Source organism: Pongo pygmaeus, chromosome 1 (assembly GCF_028885625.2).
Source record: "Pongo pygmaeus isolate AG05252 chromosome 1, NHGRI_mPonPyg2-v2.0_pri, whole genome shotgun sequence".
Taxonomy (NCBI): domain Eukaryota; kingdom Metazoa; phylum Chordata; class Mammalia; order Primates; family Hominidae; genus Pongo; species Pongo pygmaeus.
In genome coordinates this window covers 76,372,847-76,390,778 of record NC_072373.2, presented here as the reverse complement: position 1 = coordinate 76,390,778, position 17,932 = coordinate 76,372,847, and the positions used below count along the sequence as shown (strand labels likewise).

The window sequence follows — 17,932 nt, the reverse complement described above, 5'->3', positions numbered from 1 at the left end:
ACCTCTCCTTCCTTTTCAATGTTTCTCACTCCCATTTTCCTAACTCCTATCCATCATTGGTTTCCAGTCCTTAATTTGAAGAAACAATGTTACCCATTCTTCATGGGAGGACAAATGCATCCCAAATTCCATGATGCTTAACTTATATACTTCTTGCCTCAAATATAATTACTAAAAACAAATACAGTATAAATATTAAACAAATGAACAATAATCATCAATTGGTGGGTTACTTTCAAGGAAGAGTTGTTTTGTGACAAATTCTACTCTCTCATTCCTATACCACATTCATCAAGGTTGCTGCACATCATCTTCCTGAGGGCACTAAGGAGAACATCACAGCAGTAAGAATACACCTTCACTATGTATCATGAAACCTGTGGCAAGTGAGTCTCAATTCCTACTTCAGACTAAACACAATTCTAATCAACAGCTCTATGACTGTGACAAGCAACATTGGTGCCCACATACTAGCTCCTAAAATATTCTTTATCACTTCCTTTTTTTGTACAAACTGATGTGGTTCTTTTAAGCCACTGAGCTCATCCCTACTATAATGTCAAGGACTATGTTAAAAAATAATTGTCTTATTCACAGACCCATTCCTAAGAGACCCATTCCTTACTCTTCCCTCTTCTGCCTTTACTTAACTCACCTCATTACCAAGTTCACTACCCTCCCATTCAGATCTTCACCTTATCTATACTGGCTGTCACCTTGATTCCTCTCAAAATTAAGTTTGACTCTCTCCTTAGTCAAACTGATCTCAGCACTACTCAGTTTGAGTAATGCCCTTCCAGGTTCTGCCTAGTTCCTATCCTACTGCTGTCCCCTCAGGCTCACTCGGTTCACCTAAGCCCTGCAGCTAAAACTCCTGTAGGTTGAATTTAAGTTTCGAAGTTCAGATTCCCCATGGCCTTTAGAAAAATCCTCATACTTCAGGAAAACTTGGAGGAAATCCATAAAGTCAGTTAGCTTACACATAGTTCTGAAAGCTAAAGAAAGCAATAACTAAAATATAGGGTGATCAAATTTTTTATCCTTTCCCATGGAGCTTTTTTTTTTTTTTTAAAGCAATAATAAAGTTATATTTCACCATTTTTTATAAATCCAGCTGAAGGAGATTCTGGTCAGTTTGGGAAGTTGAGTGCTGAGAGGCTGCCCAGTGTTTTCTCCCAACTCCATCTTCTGAAAAGAGACAATACTATTTAATTGAGATAGACACAAAACATAGGGGGGTTAGTCAGTTTCCCATCCTCCTAACATTATAATTGGTTCAGGAGTGGGCATGGACTCAGACAACACCAATTAGATGGTTCCCTAGGTTGGTATATTCCATTATTGGGAGACAGCTGTTCTCTCTCCACTTAGGTTTAGTTGTGATGATGACCCCTCAGAGCAGCTGGAGGCCACCTTCCCAGCTGCATGGACACAGCCCACCTAAAGTCTGAAAGGTTCTATGAGGCACCACCTTAGATATTTCTGAATTCTTAACAAATGACTTTATAATTCCACCATGGATTTTATCTTTTCCCAGAAACCATTCCTTAGGTGGAGAACTTTTTGCCATCTAGAAAGGATAGGATTGAAAAGCAATTTTATTGTCAAAGCAGTGAGCACTGGCTCTTTTCTATATCTTCTAAATCCTAAAATTTATTTGAAAGCTGAAATGTTCCTTCTCAGTTTCTCTCTCTCCTCATTTAGTAGAAGCCACACTCAGTCTGGAAATATCCTTAGCAGGGTCATCGAGTTCATTCCTTAGACAAAATGTGGCCAAAATTACCCACCATCTCCTAACAAGGGTTTCTCCAGCTTCCAATAACATTTTCCTCTCTTTACTATAAACTCACCAATAGCCTCCTAGAAGACTCTAGGGCTTCTGCTAATATTGTACTTGAAGGCCTGTAGCTTTCACCCACACCTTTCTCCAGGCCTTTCTGTCCTCTACCATATAGTCCCAAAGACAATACCATGTATTTTAGGTTTTGTTATGTCAATTTCTCACTTCCAAGTTATACAATTTGTGAATTATATATTGTTAAGTAACAAACACAAAACTGAGTAGCTTAAAACAATAACAATCATTTATTTCGTTCACAAATCTGCAATTTTTTGCATGGCTCAGCACAGAAGGCTTGTCTCCACTCCACACAGCATCAGCTGGGCTGGCTTGACTGGAGGATCTACTTCTAAGATGGCTCACTCATATGGCTGGCAAGTTGGGGATGACTGCAGGCTGGAGCTCAACCAAGGCTGTGGGCTGGGGCCTCAGTTCCTCCCTGTGGATCTCTCTATAGCCTGGTCAAGAGTGAGCATCTCAAGAGAAAGCATTTCCCCTAGTTAGGCAGAGGCCTCATCACCTTTTATGATCTAGCCTCAGAAATCACACAGAATCACTTCCACTGTAGTGACGAGCCTGCCCAGATTCAAGAGGAAAGAACAGACACATCTCTCTACGCGAGGAATGTCATGACCATATTGTAAGAAGAGCATGTGGGAAGGGAGATGTGGCCATCCTGGAAAATACAATCTACCACATATTAGATTGAACATGGGGGCAAGTGTCAGTCCTTTACAATCTGCGGGCATCATGTTAATCTAAATAGCAATCTACTTAGTCCAGAGCAGTAGTTCTCAAAGGCTGGACCACAGGCCAGTTCTGATTCATGACAAAAGTTCCATCATATATGACAAAATAAGAAAAATAAATACAACATAAAGATCTATAATAAAGCTTAATTTATTTAACTTAAAGGGTAGAGCCCTACACTGAGATCTCTTCCCTTTTCTGGTGTTAAAATGTCTTTTGTTAAATGATAGTGATAGTAGATAGTAGTTGTTTTATTAATGATGTTTATCAATCTCCTCCCCTTATTTTTTTACATTTTTTCTGTTCAATTAAATACAGAAGTCTAAAGAACTACTGCCTAAAAGTTATCATAACATTGAATTTAGCCTTTGATTGACTACTTCCCAAATAATGTGGAGGCTTCATTGATTTATTAGTATGCACTTTGAATAGTAATTACTTTGTGGATGTTCAGAAAAAGCCATGCAGCTACCTACATAACAGCTCAAACTCAAAGCCTAAGGGTATTTAAAGTTGCCTATGAATATATCTATAATTCAATGTAACAATATGTAACAAGAGATACTATAACTCTCAAAATGGACTAAAATTGTAAATCTATAGATATAAATGAATATTCAGATTCTCACATCAAAGGAATCTTTGACATGAGATCCAGGAATCTGTTGGTAATCACTTGGTTCACATGCCAGAAAGTGACATTCAAGGTGAAGGCTTAGAAAATAGAAGGTCAGAGGAGAAATTAGGCATAGAGTTACAATGTTGGATGTATGTGTGGCTTATCTGCTAGAGGAGTAGGAGTTAAAATGGGGCAAGATATGGAGATAAGTGTTGGGAGTCATTTTTATAAAGGTGCACAAGCTCTATAAATTAATGAAGAGGTAATGAGTTCTATGTATAAGGTATTACTAAAAGATAATTCATTCAGTTATTTACTAACTTACTGTTTTATGGACTTTTTAGGTATAAAAAAAGAACAAAACAAAATCCCTACCCTCAAAAAGCTTACAATTCACACAGAAAGACAAACCTGTGAACAATTAAGTAGAATACAGTATGAGGTTATTAGCACTATGGGTGCCCTAAAGAGGGAAAGACTCATTCTTCATAATACTGGCGACAGGGAAGGTCATGGAATAGAGAATTACAGATTGCTTTACCAAAGGTTAGGACTGAATTTTGAGAAATTCCCACAAGTAGGGGCAAGAGGAAGAAGAGGAACTGGTGAAGGAGTTAGAAAAGCAGTTTTAAGAGAGTAGAGGAATCATAATTGGCATAAAAGTGCCAACACAAGGAGTTTAAAAATAGCATCAGCAAATGTATCAAAAGCTATAAAAAGTTTGAGGATAAGGATTGAAAGATTAATAAAGAGGGAAAATAGGTTTATTTTATACTAAGGGGTCTCCAGAAATGCCTTGGTCTAATTTAGAAATCTTTGAAGTAAGAATCCAGGAATCCCTCCCTAATCTGGAACACACTCCTGGAAAGTAATGTTGTATTCAAAATCCAAGCTCAGAAAATGTAGAGTTAGAGTAGAAAGGACAAAAATGGTACCCGGACTTTTCCTAAATTATTGCAGTCCTTAAGGACACTGGTCTTTGCACAATATACTGTATTAAGAAAATGGGCTAGGCATAGTGGTTCACAGCTGTAATCCCAGGACTTTGGGAAGCCAAGTCAGGAGGAATGCTTGAGGCCAGGAACTCAAAGACCAGCCTGGGAAACGTAGCAAGACCCTATCTCTGCAAATGTTTATTTGTTTTTATTATTATTTTTTGAGATGGAGTCTCGCTCTGTCACCCAGGCTGGAATGCAGTAGTGCGATCTTGGCTCACTGCAACCTCCACCTCCCGAGCTCAGGTGATTCTCCTGCCTCAGCCTCCCAAGTCACTGGGATTACAGGCGCATGCCACCATATACAGCTAAATTTTTGTATTTTTAGTAGAGACAGGGTTTCACCATGTTGGCCAGGCTTGTCTCAAACCGCTGACCTCAGGTGATCCACCTGCCTCAGCCTCCCAAAGTGCTTGGATTACAGGTGTGAGCCAGCACCCAGCCTGCAAATGTTTATTTTTCAATTACCCAAGCATGGTGGGAGGATCACTTGAGTGCAGGAGTTACAGGTTACAGTGAGCTATGATCATGATAACTCCACTGCATTCCAGCCTGGGCAGGAGAGGGAGACCCTGTCAAGAAGGGGTTGGGTTGCGGGGGTGAAAAGAGAGAGAGAGAGATAAGAGAGGAAGAAGGAGGAGGAGGAGAGGGAAGAGGAGGAGGAGAGAGAAGAGGAGGGGGAGGGGAAGGGAGGGGAAGGGAGGGGAAGGGAGGGGAAGGGAGGGGAAGGGAGGGGAAGGGAGGGGAAGGGGGGGAAGGGAGGGGAAGGGAGGGGAAGGGAGAGAAGGGAGGGGAAGGGAGAGGAAGGGAGGGGAAGGGAGAGGAAGGGAGGGGAAGGGAGAGGAAGGGAGGGGAAGGGAGAGGAAGGGAGGGGAAGGGAGAGGAAGGGAGGGGAAGGGAGACGAAGGGAGGGGAAGGGAGGGGAAGGGAGGGGAAGGGAGGGGAAGGGAATGGAAGGAGAAGGGGAAGGGAAGAGAGAAGGGAGAAGGAAGGAAAAAAGAAAAAGGAGAAAACACAGGTCTTCTTTGTACTGCTCCATAAACACCCACTGGGTCAGCCAAAAAGGTGGGTGAAAGTTACTGCAGTGTTCTTTTGCTTTAAAAAATTGAAACTGAATTGCTCATACATTAAAAGGATAAAAAACTAAAAACTTTGGGAGACATTTAAAACAGGGTTACCTCAAAACCATGGTTAAATAAATGTCAACTGACAAAGTATTACTGAATTACCCATTCCTTTTCCTTCTCCCCATAACGGAAAACTAGCTTTCAGAACAGGACAAAGAAGAGAAAGTCATAAGAACAAACAATAAGTGCTTTTTAAAAACCATTTTCTTTTCTATAAAACTTTTCCATAAAGTCACAATGTAAGAGAAGGTTGAGGTGCCTGATTAAATAAATTAGAAAAAAGGCTTTCCAAACCACCAATATGAAACCAACTATCCTACTTAAAACCTAGGAAATATAAAACAGAATGGGAGGGGAAATGGCCTTCAGTCCAGTTACAATATCTGTATTGCCAGCCTTATAGAATAGGAGAACTCTTCTAAGTATAAAACTATACAGATTTGTGTTTATTAATTTACAGATAGAAGGAGGTCAAAGATAAAGAGGGGTTTTACTCAGAGGTACACCCCACCTCACAGGTGAATTTTAATTTTGGACATAAAAAGTGATAGTTGTACCCAGAGGCTCCTAATCCAAGCTGGTCTTAATATATCCTTGCTCCAAGTGTCATTCCATAAGATTTCCTTTTTAGACAGGGAGAACAAATTTTTTCTCTGGAAATAGCCAAATATGTCCTTTTATATGGAATGCCTCAATTACACAGAAAATTATTAGATTCTCTGAGTAGTTCTTAAAGCCTCCGTATGGTCTTCATGAATGATTTATACCCAAGTGCTTTCCTGAAGGAGCACGTGAAACTCACATGGGGCTGTGCTTGGAGGAGCAGAGGCGAGGCCAGAGTCCGGACATAAGCATGCTGAACAGGTCAAACAAAACAAGGGTGATGTAATGTTGTACTTAAATACTTAAAGAAACCCACATCTGTTTTCTCGATTTCAAATGGCATGAATAGGTTTGCCTTTCAGATACTAGAAGAAAATGTGGCCTTTTACAGAGCATATGTTCAGTGGGAGGTATCATCTTGACTTCTCTTCTGGTCATGGCTTGTTATAGATTTGGCACTTTTCACTTGACCTGAAAGGAAACAGATTTTAAAATTACATTTAATTAGTTTGCAATATGAAACAAAATGAAGCCAGTTTTTAAGAAAATAAGCATAGAATAAATTAGATTGTCTCAGGCTGAACCAGCTACTAATTCAACCCTAGGGTTGTTGGTATGTCATTCAAATAGTCTCTCCTATTCATTATATTTAAAGCTGTGAGATCACATTTCCCATATAATCAGTATTATTGTCCCTAGTTCTGCCACTGATGAGAATAACTTTGAATAAACCGCTAAACCTCTCTTGTCTTCACTTTCTTCACTGCAAAGTCAGGGTTCATTTCAGAGGTTCCATCAAGATCTAACATTCTGTGATATGAAGGTGCTTAGAGAACATGTGATATAAGGGGTCGGGGGAGAGAGGCAAATCTTCACAGGTGAGAAGGGAAGGAGGGGGGATTGTTGGGCCAGGTTAATGGTACTGGTGGAGAGGTGGGAATAACTGTATATCCAATAGTCCCAGCTACTTAGGAGGCTGAGGCAGGAGGACTGTTTGAACCCAGGAATTCAAGTTCAGCCTGGGTAACATAGCAAGACCCTGTCTCTAAAAAAAAAATTGTAATTGAAAAACAAATTAAGCAATCACAAAATCTTAAAAAATAAAAAATAATTCAGGTCTTAATTATCTCACTCTTAAACTATACTCACTTTCTCTAGTCTCCTCTCCCTCCAATCCATTTTGCAAACAAGGCCAGATTATCCTCCGTACTTAATCTCTCTTCTCTCCCACCCTAAAGCCTTTAAATGACATCTCACTGCCCAAAAAATAAAGCTGAAACTTCTACACTTACAATTTAGTAGTTTTAATAAAATGATCACATGTTAACCTTGCAATAACTCTATTTTCTACATTTCTACTGTACCTTGACACAGACTCAACTACAATCAGCCATATGGGTACTGGCCACTTCCTTATTCCCCACATTTCCACTTTTGATCATAATATTGTGCTTTCATTCTGGAATCTCCTTCATACTCCACACTGGCTACCCATCCTCTCAGGAAACTCTTCTTTCTTCATGATGCTTTATCTTTATACTTAGGCTTCTCTGATCACATAGAGCACTTAGACTATCTTTTCAGGTATGTTCTACTCACAAACTAAGTGGTAGGCTCCTAGGAGAGTGCTATGTGTGTGCTCAACAGATCATATGATTCATATTAGTTCTAGATGGCAAGAAACATTCTGTCATACTGTAATATCTGGACTAGGTTAAGTGTCTTAACCTTTAAAAATCCACAATTCCTTTTTGATAAACATAAAAATCTTAGGTACTGATTATCCACATGCAAAAGAATTAAATTGGACCCCTATGGCCTAATACATACACACACACACACACACACACACACACACACACACACATACACTATAAAAATATATATCTCAAAATATATCACAGAACTAAACATTAGTGCTAAAACTACAAAACTCTTAGAAGAAAACATAGAATTAAATCTTGGTGACCTTGGATTGGCAGTGGTTTCTTAGGTATGACACAGAAAGCAGAAGCAACAAAGGAAAAACAGATAAATTGAACTCAATCCAAATAAAGTTTTTTTGTGTTCCAAAACATAATTAAGAAAATGACAAGACAATCCAGAGAATGGGAGGAAACAGAATCATATTTCTGACGAGAGACTTGTATCCAGAATACATAAAGAGCTCATATAACTAAAAAATAAAAAGACAATCCAATCTACAGGTGGCAAGGGCAGGTGTGGTGGCTCACACCTGTAATTCCAGCCCTTTGGGAGGCCGAGGCGAGTAGATCACTTGAGCCCAGGAGTTTGAGATCAGCCTGAGCAATATGGCAAAACCCTGTCTCTACAAAATGTAGAAAAATTAGCCAGGTGTTGTGGCATACCCGTGTACTCCCAACTACTTCAGAGGCTGAGGTGGGAGGATCACTTGGGCCCAGGGAGGTTGAGGCTGCAGTGAGCTGTAACTGTGCCACTGCACTGCAGCCTGGGCAACAGAGTGAGAGCCTGTCTTAAAATGAAAGAAAGAAAAGAAAGAGAGAGGGAGGAAGGAAAGAAGGAAAGAAGGAAAGAAGGAAGGAAGGAAGGAAGGAAAAGTTTCTTCCCTTTAATGACCAGGAAAAGAAAAAAAAAAAAATGGGCAAGCAATTCAAATAGATATTTCTCCAGAGAAAATACAGAAATGGCCAGTAAGCATGAAAAGATGCTTAGAATTGTTAGTAATTTGGGAAATGCAAATCAGAATACATTAAGATACCACTTCGTACCCACTAGGATGGCTAATTTTTTTAAAAAAGACAATGACAAATACTGACGAAGATGTAGAGAAATTTGAATGTTCATGTACTGCTGGTTGGAATATAAAATGGAAATCAGTTTATAACTCAGCAATATACCAAAGAAAAAGGAAAACATGTGACCACATAAAAATTTTCATACAACAGTTCATTGCAGCATTATCTATAATAGTCAAAAGAGTGGAAACCCAAATGTCCATCAATTGATAAATAGATTAAATTTGGGCTGGGCACGGTGGCTCACACCTGTAATCCCAGCACTTTGGGAGGCCGAGGCAGGTGGATCACGAGGTCAAGAGATCAAGAACATCCTGGCTAACATGGTGAAATCCCGTCTCTACTAAAAATACAAAAAATTAGCCAAGCATGGTGGCGGGCGCCTGTAGTCCCAGCTACTCAGGAGGCTGAGCCAGGAGAATGGCATGAACCCAGGAGGCGGAGCTTGCAGTAAGCCGAGATCGTGCCACAGCACTCCAGCCTGGGCAACAGAGCGAGACTCCATCTCAAAAAAAAAAAAAAATAGACTAAATTTGTACCCACAAAATGGAATATTATTTAGCCATAAAGCAGAATGAAGTACTGATACATGTTACCACATGGATGAACATTAAAAATATTATGCCAAGTGAGAGAGGCCACCACAAAAGGCAACACATACTATATTATTTCATTTATAAAATGTTCAGGGGCAAGTCCAGAGGGCAGCCATCCTAACCCAACCTGCCCTGCCCCCAGAAAAAAAAGTTAAAAAAAAAATGTTCAGAGAAGGCAAATCCATAGAGACAGAAAGTATATTAGTGGTTGACAGGGCTTGAGGGAGGGAAGAATAGGAAGTGACTGCTAATAGCTATAAGGTTTCTTTTCAGAGAGGCAAAACTTGAAAGTTACGTAAGGGTGATAATTACACAACTTTGTGAATATATTGAAAACCACTGAATTGTACTCTTTAAAATGATTAATTTTAAGGTGTGAGAATTGTATCTCAACAAAGCTATTATTTTTAAAAAATGTTAGGGGTGTGCCTGCCACCAAGATTCTGATACGTTCACCTTTCTGATTCTTAGGATAGTATTCCCACAGTAGGTTTTTCCCGAAATATAGAATTATAATACTTAAACTGCTTTTTAAAATGCTGCCAAGAGGAACCGAGATGGCCGATTAGAAAAAGCTGCAGTCTACGGCTCTCATGGAAAATAAAAACAGCGAGTGAATTCAGCACCTTCAAATGAAATATCCAGGTTCTTCCTTTGGGACTCACTAGGCAAATGGCTTGACCCAGAAAGAATGAAGAAAAGTAGAGTGGGGCAATGGCCCACCCAAGAGCGGCACAGAGCCAAAGGCACCCCCACCCCCAGCCAAGGGAAGCAGTGAGTGATTGCACGACCACTCACAATGTACGTGTGGCTTATCTGCTTAAGGAGTAAGTAAAGTGAGAAACCACACTTCTCACACAGATCTTTGCAACCCACCGATCACGAGATCCCCTCATGAGCCCATGCCACCAGAGCCTTGGGTCTGATACACAGACCTATGTGGAGTCTTGGCAAAGCAGATGCTCAGGCTCACACAGAGACTCAGGAGTTTTACATACTCTGGCCCCACGAATCCCAGCAAGGCAGGAGATCCATTTATATGCTCCCCTAGGAATAGGGCTGAATCCAGAGAGCCAAGCAGTGTCATTTTGTGGGCCCCACTTCCACAGCACTTCACAAGTTAAGACCTACCACCTTGGAATTCCTGCCAGACAGCACAACAGGCTGGAGACTGCCTGAGATGGATGAGTTCCCAGGGGGTAGAGGCAGGTGCCATCCATTTCTGTAGTTTGTTCAACTCAGCCCTTCTAGCCTGCCAGCTCTGGGGAGTTCAAGAAGTCCTGATGAGGAGGAGTCCTGCACAATGCAGCACAGCTGCTGTGCCAGATTGTGGCCAGATTGCTTCTTTAAATGGGACCCCAATGCATCCCCCTTCACTGGGTGGGGCCTCCCTGCAGGAATTACAGCAACTCCAGCCAGAGTTATACAGACATAACTCTGATCTCTTTTAAGATGGAGCCACTGTGGGGAGGGATGACCGATGTCTCTGCGGTCCAGTCAACAGCCTTTCCAGCCTGCTGGCTCTGGAGAGTCCAGGCAGTCTGGATGAGGAAGGGCTATCCCCAACGCAGCACACCTGCTCTACCAAAAAGCAGCCAGACTGCTTCTTTAAGCAGGTCCCTTATCCCATCCCTCCTGACTGAGTGAGACCTCCCAACACAGGTCTTCAGATACCTCCTACAGGAGTGTCCAGGCTGGCAACAGGTCAATACCCCACTGGGACAAAGCTCCCAAAGAAAAGAGCAGGCTGTTGTCTTTGCTGTTTCACACCCTTTACTTGCTGATACCTCCAGGTAGAGGAAAAACCAAGGCAACTTCCAGTTTTCTGGAGCCATCCTCCAGCAAACTGCAGCAGCCCTACAGAAAAGTGGCCTGACTTTTAAAAGAAAAACACACAAACAGAAAGCAACAGCAGCAGCAGCGTCAACAAAAAAGGCCTCAAAAAAACTCCATTCAAAGGTCAGCAACCTCAAAACTCCAAGGTAGATAAGCCCACAAAGGTGAGAAAGAATCAATGCAAAAATGCTGAAAACTCAAAAAGCCAGAGTGCCTCTTCTTCTACAAGTGACTGCAACACCTCTCCAGCAAGGGCACAGAACTGGACTGAGGCCAAGATGGCTGAAATGACAGAAGTAGGCTTTAGAAGGTGGGTAATAATGAATTTCACTGAGCTAAAGGAACACATTGTAACCCAATGCAAAGAAGCTAAGAATCATGATAAAACAATACAGGAGCTGAAAACCAGAATAGCCAGTTTAGAGGGGAGCATAACTGACCTGATGGAGCTGAAAACCATGATGCAAGAAATTCACAGTGCAAACACAAGTATCAGTAGAAGAACAGACGAAGAGGAGGAAAAAATGTCAGAGCTTGAAGACTATCTTTTGAAATATGAAGACAAGAATACAGAAAAAAGGAATGAAAACGAATGAACAAAACCTCTGAGAAATATGGGACTATGTAAAAAGACAAAACCTATGACTGATTGGGGTACCTGAAAAAGACGGGGAGAATAAAACCAAGTTGGAAAACATACTTCGGCATATTATCCAGGAGAATTTCCCCAACCTAGCAAGACAGGCCAACATTCAAATTCAGGAAATCCAGAGAACCTCAGTAAGATACTCCATGAGAAGATCAACCCCAAGACACATAATCATCAGATTCTCCAAGGTCAAAATGAAAGAAAAAATGTTAAAGGTGGCCAGACTGAAAGGCCAGGTCACCTACAACGGGAAACCCCTCAGACTAACAGTGGACCTCTGAGTGGAAACCCTAAAACCAGAAGAGATTGGGGGCCACTATTCCACATTCTTAAAGAAAAGGATTTCCAACCCAGAATTTCATATCCAGCCAAACTAAGCTTCATGAGCAAAGGAGAAATAAGATTCTTTTCAGACAAGAAAACACTGAGGGAATTTGTCACCACCAGCCCTGCCTTGAGGGAGCTCCTGAAGGGAGCACTAAATATAGAAAGGAAAACCCGTTACCAGCCACTACAAAAACAAACTGAAGTACACAGACCAGTGACACTTTGAAGCAACCACATAAACAAGTCTGCAAAAATAACCAGCTAGCATCATGATGACAGGATCAAATTCACACATAACAATATTAACCTTAAATGTAAATGGGCTAAATGCCCCAATTAAGAGACAGAATGGCAAGCTGGATAAAGATCCAAGACCCATCAGTACGCTGTCTTCAAGAGACCCATCTCATGTGCAAAGACACACATAGGCTCAAAAGAAAGAGATGAAGGAAAACTTACCAAGCAAATGGAAAACAGGAAAAAAGCAGGGATCACAGTCCTAGTTTCTGACAAAACAGACTTTAAACCAACAAAGGTCAAAAAGGACAAAGAAGGGGCTGGGCACGGTGGCTCATGCCTGTAATCCTAGTACTTTGAGAGGCCAACGTGGGTGGATCACTTGAGGTCAGGAGTTCGAGACCAGCCTGGCCAACATAGTGAAACCCAGTCTCTACTAAAAATACAAAAATTAGCCAGGTGTGGAAGTGGGCACCTGTAATCCCTGCCACTTGGGAGGGGGAGGCAGGAGAATCGCTTGAACCCAGGAGGCGAAGTTTGCAGTAAGCTGAGATTGCACTATTGTACTCCAGCCTGGGTGACAAAGCAAGACTCCATCTCAAAAAAAAAAAAAGACAAAGAAGCAAAGAAGGGCATTACATAACAATAAAGGGTTCAATTCAACAAGAAGAGCTAACTATCCTAAATATATATGCACACAATACAGGAGCACCCAGATTCATAAAGCAAGTTCTTAGATACCTACAAAGAGACTTAGACTCATACACAATAATAATGGGAGACTTTAACACCCCACTGACAATATTAAAAAAGACCATCCAGACAGAAAATTAACAAAGATATTCAGGACCTGAACTCAGCTTTGGGTCAAGCACACTTGATAGATATCTACAAAACTCTTCACCCAAAAACAACAGAATATACGTTCTTCTCATCACCACATGGCACTTAACCAAAAATTGATCACATATGCAGAAGTAAAACACTCAGCAAATGTGAAAGAACTGAAATCATAACAAACTGTCTCTCAGACCACAATGCAATCAAATTAGAACTCAATGCTAAGAAATTCACTCAAAACCACACAACTGCATGGAAATTGAACAACTTGCTCCTGAATGACTCCTGGGTAAATACTGAAATTAAGGCAGAAATCAAGAAGTTCTTTGAAACTAATGAGAACAAAGAGACAATGTACCAGAATCTCTGGGATACAGCTAAAGCAGAGTTAAGAGGGAGATTCACAGCACTAAATGCCCACATCAAAAAGCTGGAAAGATCTCAAATTAACAACCTAACATCACAACTGAAAGAACTAGAGAACCAAGAGCAAACAAACCCCAAAGTTAGCAGAAGACAAGAAATAATCAAAATCGGAGCAGAATTGAAGGAGACAGAGACACAAAAAAACTCTTCAAAAAAATCAATGAATCCAGGAGCTGGTTTTTTGGAAAAAAATTAATAAAATAGATAGATCACTAGCCAAATTAATAAGGAAGAAAAGCAGAAGAATCAAATAGACACAATCAGAAATGATAAAGGTGATATCACCACTGATTCCACATCAAAACAACCATCAGACAAACTATAAACAATTCTATGAACATAAAGTAGAAAATCTAGAAGAAATGAATAAATTCCTGGACACATACACCCTCCCAAGACTGAACCAGGAAGAAATTGAATCCCTGAATAGACCAATAATGGGTTCTGAAATTGAGGCAGTAATAAATAGCCTACCAACCAAAAAGAAGCCCAGGACCAGATGGATTTACAGCTGAATTCCACCAGAGGTATAAAGAAGAGCTGGTACCATCTCTACTGAAACTATTCCAAAAAATTGAAAAGGAAGGACTCCTTTCTAACTCATTGTATGAGGCCAGCATCATCCTGATACCCAAACCTGGCAGAGATACAACAGAAAAAGAAAACTTTAGGCCAATATCCCTGATGAACATTGATGCAAAAATCCTCAATAAAATACTGGCAAATCAAATCCAGCAGCACATCAAAAAGTTTATTCACCATGATCAAGTTGGCTTCATCTCCAGGATGCAAGGTTGGTTCAGCATACACAAATCAATAAATGTAATTCATCACATAGCAGAACTAAAGACAAAAACCACATGATTATCTCGATAGAGAAAGAAAAGACCTTCTATAAAATTCAACATCTCTTCAAGTTAAAAATTCTCAATAAACTAAGTATTGAAGGAACATACCTCAAAATAATTAGAGCCCTATATGAAAAACCCACAGCCAATATCATACTGAATGGACAAAAAGTGGAAGCATTCCCCTTGAAAACCAGCACAAGACAAGGATGCCCTCTCCCACCATGCCTATTCGACATAGTATTGGAAGTTCTGGCTAGGGAAATCAGGCAAGAGAAACAAATAAAGGGTATTCAAATAGAGAGAGAGGAAGTTAAATTATCTTTGTTTGCAGATGACATGATCCTATATCTAGGAAACCCTATTATCTCAGCCCAAAAGCTTCTTAAACTGATAAGCAACTTCAGCAAATTATCAGGATACAAACTCAATGTGCAAAAATTGCTAGCATTTTTATACACCAACAACAGGCAAGCAGAGAGCCAAATCATGAATGAAATCCACTTCACAACTGCTACAAAAAGAATAAAATACATAAAAATACAGCAGTCAAGGGAAGTGAACCACCTCTTGAAGAAGAACTACAAACCACTGCTCAAGGAAATCAGAAAGGACACAAATGGAAAAACATTCCATGCTCATGGATAGGAAGAACTAATATTATGAAATGGCCATACTGCCCAAAGTAATTTATAAATTCAATGCTATTCCCATTAAACTGTCATTGACATTCTTCACAGAATTAAAGTAAACTATTTTAAAATTCATATGGAACAAAAAAAGAGGCTGAATAGCCAAGACAATCCTTAGCAAAAAGAACAAAGCTGGAGGCATCATGCTACCCAACTTTGAACTATACTACAAGGCTACAGTAACCAAAACAGCATGGTATTGGTACAAAAACAGACACATAGACCAATGGAAAAGAATAGAGAACTCAGAAATCAGACCACACACCTACAACCATCTGATCTTCAACAAACCTGACAAAAACAAGCAATGGAGAAAGGATTCCCTATTTAATAAATGGTGTTGGGAAAACTGGTTAGCCATATGCAGAAAATTGAAACTGGACCCCTTCCTTACACCTTATACAAAAATTAACTCAAGATAGATTAAAGACTTAAATGTAAAACCCAAAACTATAAAAACCCTCGAAGAAAATCAAGCCAATACCATTCAGGACATAGGCACAGGCAAGGATTTCATGAGTAAAACACCAAAAGCAATTGCAACAAAAGGAAAAATTGACAAATAGGACCTAATTAAACTAAAGAGCTTCTGCACAGCAAAAGAAACTATCATCAGAGTGAACAGACAACCTACAGAAAATTTTTGCAATCTATTCATCTGACAAAGGTCTAATATCCAGAGTCTACAAGGAACTTACACAAATGTACAAGCAAAAAACAAACAACCCCATTAAAAAGTTGGCAAAAGACATGAACAGACACTTCTCAGAAGAAGACATTCAAAGAAAAAAAAAGGCCGGGCATGGTGGCTCATGCCTGTAATCTCAGCACTTTGGGAGACTGTGGTGGGCGGACCACCTGAGGTCAGAAGTTCAAGACCAGCCTGGCCAACATGGTGAAACCCTGTCTCTACAAAAAAAATATAAAAATTAGCTGGGCATGGTGGCACACATGTAATCCCAGCTACTCAGGAGGCTAAGGCAAGAGAATCACTTGAACCCAGGAGGCAGGGGTTACAGTGAGCATTGCATTCCAGCCTGAGTGACAAGAGTGAGACTCCGCCTCAAAAAAAAAACACACATTCACGTAGTCAGTAAACAAACATGAAAAAAAGCTCAACATCACTGATCATTAGACAAATGCAAATCAAAAACACAATGACACACCATCTCATGCCAGTCAGAATGGCAATTATTAAAAAGTCCAGAAACAACAGATGCTGGCAAGGTTGTGGATAAAAAGGAATTCTTATACACTGTTGGTGGGAATGTAAATTAATTTAACCATTGTGGAAGACAGTATGGCAATTCCTCAAAGATCTAGAGACAGAAATACCATTTGACCCAGCAATCCTGTTACTGGGTATATACACAAAAGAATATAAATCATTCTATTATAAAGATACATGCATGTGTATGTTCATTGCAGCACTATTCACAATAGCAAAAACATGGAATCAACCCAAATGCCTATCAATGATAGACTGGGTAAAGAAAATGTGGAACATATATACCATGGAATACTATGCAGCCATAAAAAGGAACAAGACCATGTCCATTTAAAAGACATGGATGGAGCTGGAAGCCATTATCCTCAGCAAACTAACGCAGGAACAGAAAACCAAACACCGTATGTTCTCACTTGTAAGTGGGAGCTGAATGATGAGAACACATGGACACATGGAGGGGAACAACATACACTGTAGGGGTCGGGGGAGGGACAGCATTAGGAAGAATAGCTAATGGATGCTGCGCTTAATACCAAGGTGGTGGGTTGATCTGAGCAGCAAACCACCATGGCACACGTTTACCTATGTAACAAACCAGCACATCCTGCACATGTACCCTGGAACTTAAAATAAATGTTGAAGGAAAAAAATAAAAATAAAAATAAATAAAATAAAATGTTGCCACCCTATCTCCCCGGAGGAGATGCCTCCTAGATGAGAATCAAAATCAACGACAGGCCCAGTGTGGTGGCTCACACCTGTAAAGCCAACACTTCAGGAGGCTGAGGCAGTAGGACTACATGAAGCTAGGAGTTCAAGACCAGCTTGAGAAACATAGCAAGACCCTATCTCCATAAAAAATCTAAAAATTAGCCAAGCATGGTGATGCCTGCCTGTGGTCCCAGCTACTCAGGAAGCAGGAGTATCACCTGAGCCCAGGAGTTGGAGGCTGTGGTAAGCTACAATCACACCACTGCACTCCAGCGTGGGTAACAGAGCAAGACTCTGCCTCCAAAAAAAAAATCAAAGCAAAGCTATAGTAATTACATAAAATTTAAAGACTGATGATTGTAATATTAAGATTAGTATTAGACATTTCCTATAGGAAGACTTCAGTTATTATTAGTTATTACTAATATTGAAAATAATGAAACTAGGGAACTATATCATAGATTAGTGCTTGTAACAATGTTAATGACTACTTAATGAAGATTGTTAAAATCAGAATATCTCAAAAAAACATTGAACTTAATTTTTATCCCTTCTGACATTCAAACCACCTTTTATCCAAAACTTACGTGGTGTAGTCATTTTTGCAAAGATAGGAGTCACAATATCTTCCAGTTGTTGTCTCTGCTCAAAAAGCTCATTAATGGAAGCTTCTGTATGGGTTTCCAACCACTCATTCTTTGCACGGCATGCACTGAGGATGGTATTCTAGGGACAGAAATACAGAGTTTGCTCTCCACTTATTTATTGAAAAATAAAACTCAACAGTATCTCTAAACCGGCACATCCAACTGAACTTTCTGTAATGATAGA

General features: G+C 40.2%; 1 protein-coding gene across 7 annotated transcripts in view; it reads right to left on the bottom strand.

The window, feature by feature from the left end:
* Positions 1–1,020: 1,020 nt before the first annotated feature.
* ANKRD45 (ankyrin repeat domain 45) overlaps positions 1,021–17,932 on the bottom strand; it is a 109,138-nt gene continuing 92,226 nt past the window's right edge. For 6 of the 7 annotated variants that reach the window (XM_054465903.2, XM_063648559.1, XM_054465995.2 and 3 more), the window contains 2 exons: positions 17,689–17,827; positions 2,070–6,405 (listed from right to left, as the gene is read on the bottom strand). In XM_054465903.2, coding sequence (XP_054321878.1) covers positions 6,335–6,405; positions 17,689–17,827 — 210 coding nt within the window. In that variant the 3' untranslated portion in view covers positions 2,070–6,334. Of the gene's footprint in view, positions 1,189–2,069; positions 6,406–17,688; positions 17,828–17,932 lie in introns of those variants that run through there. The other variant, XR_008495937.2, reaches the window with a different exon arrangement.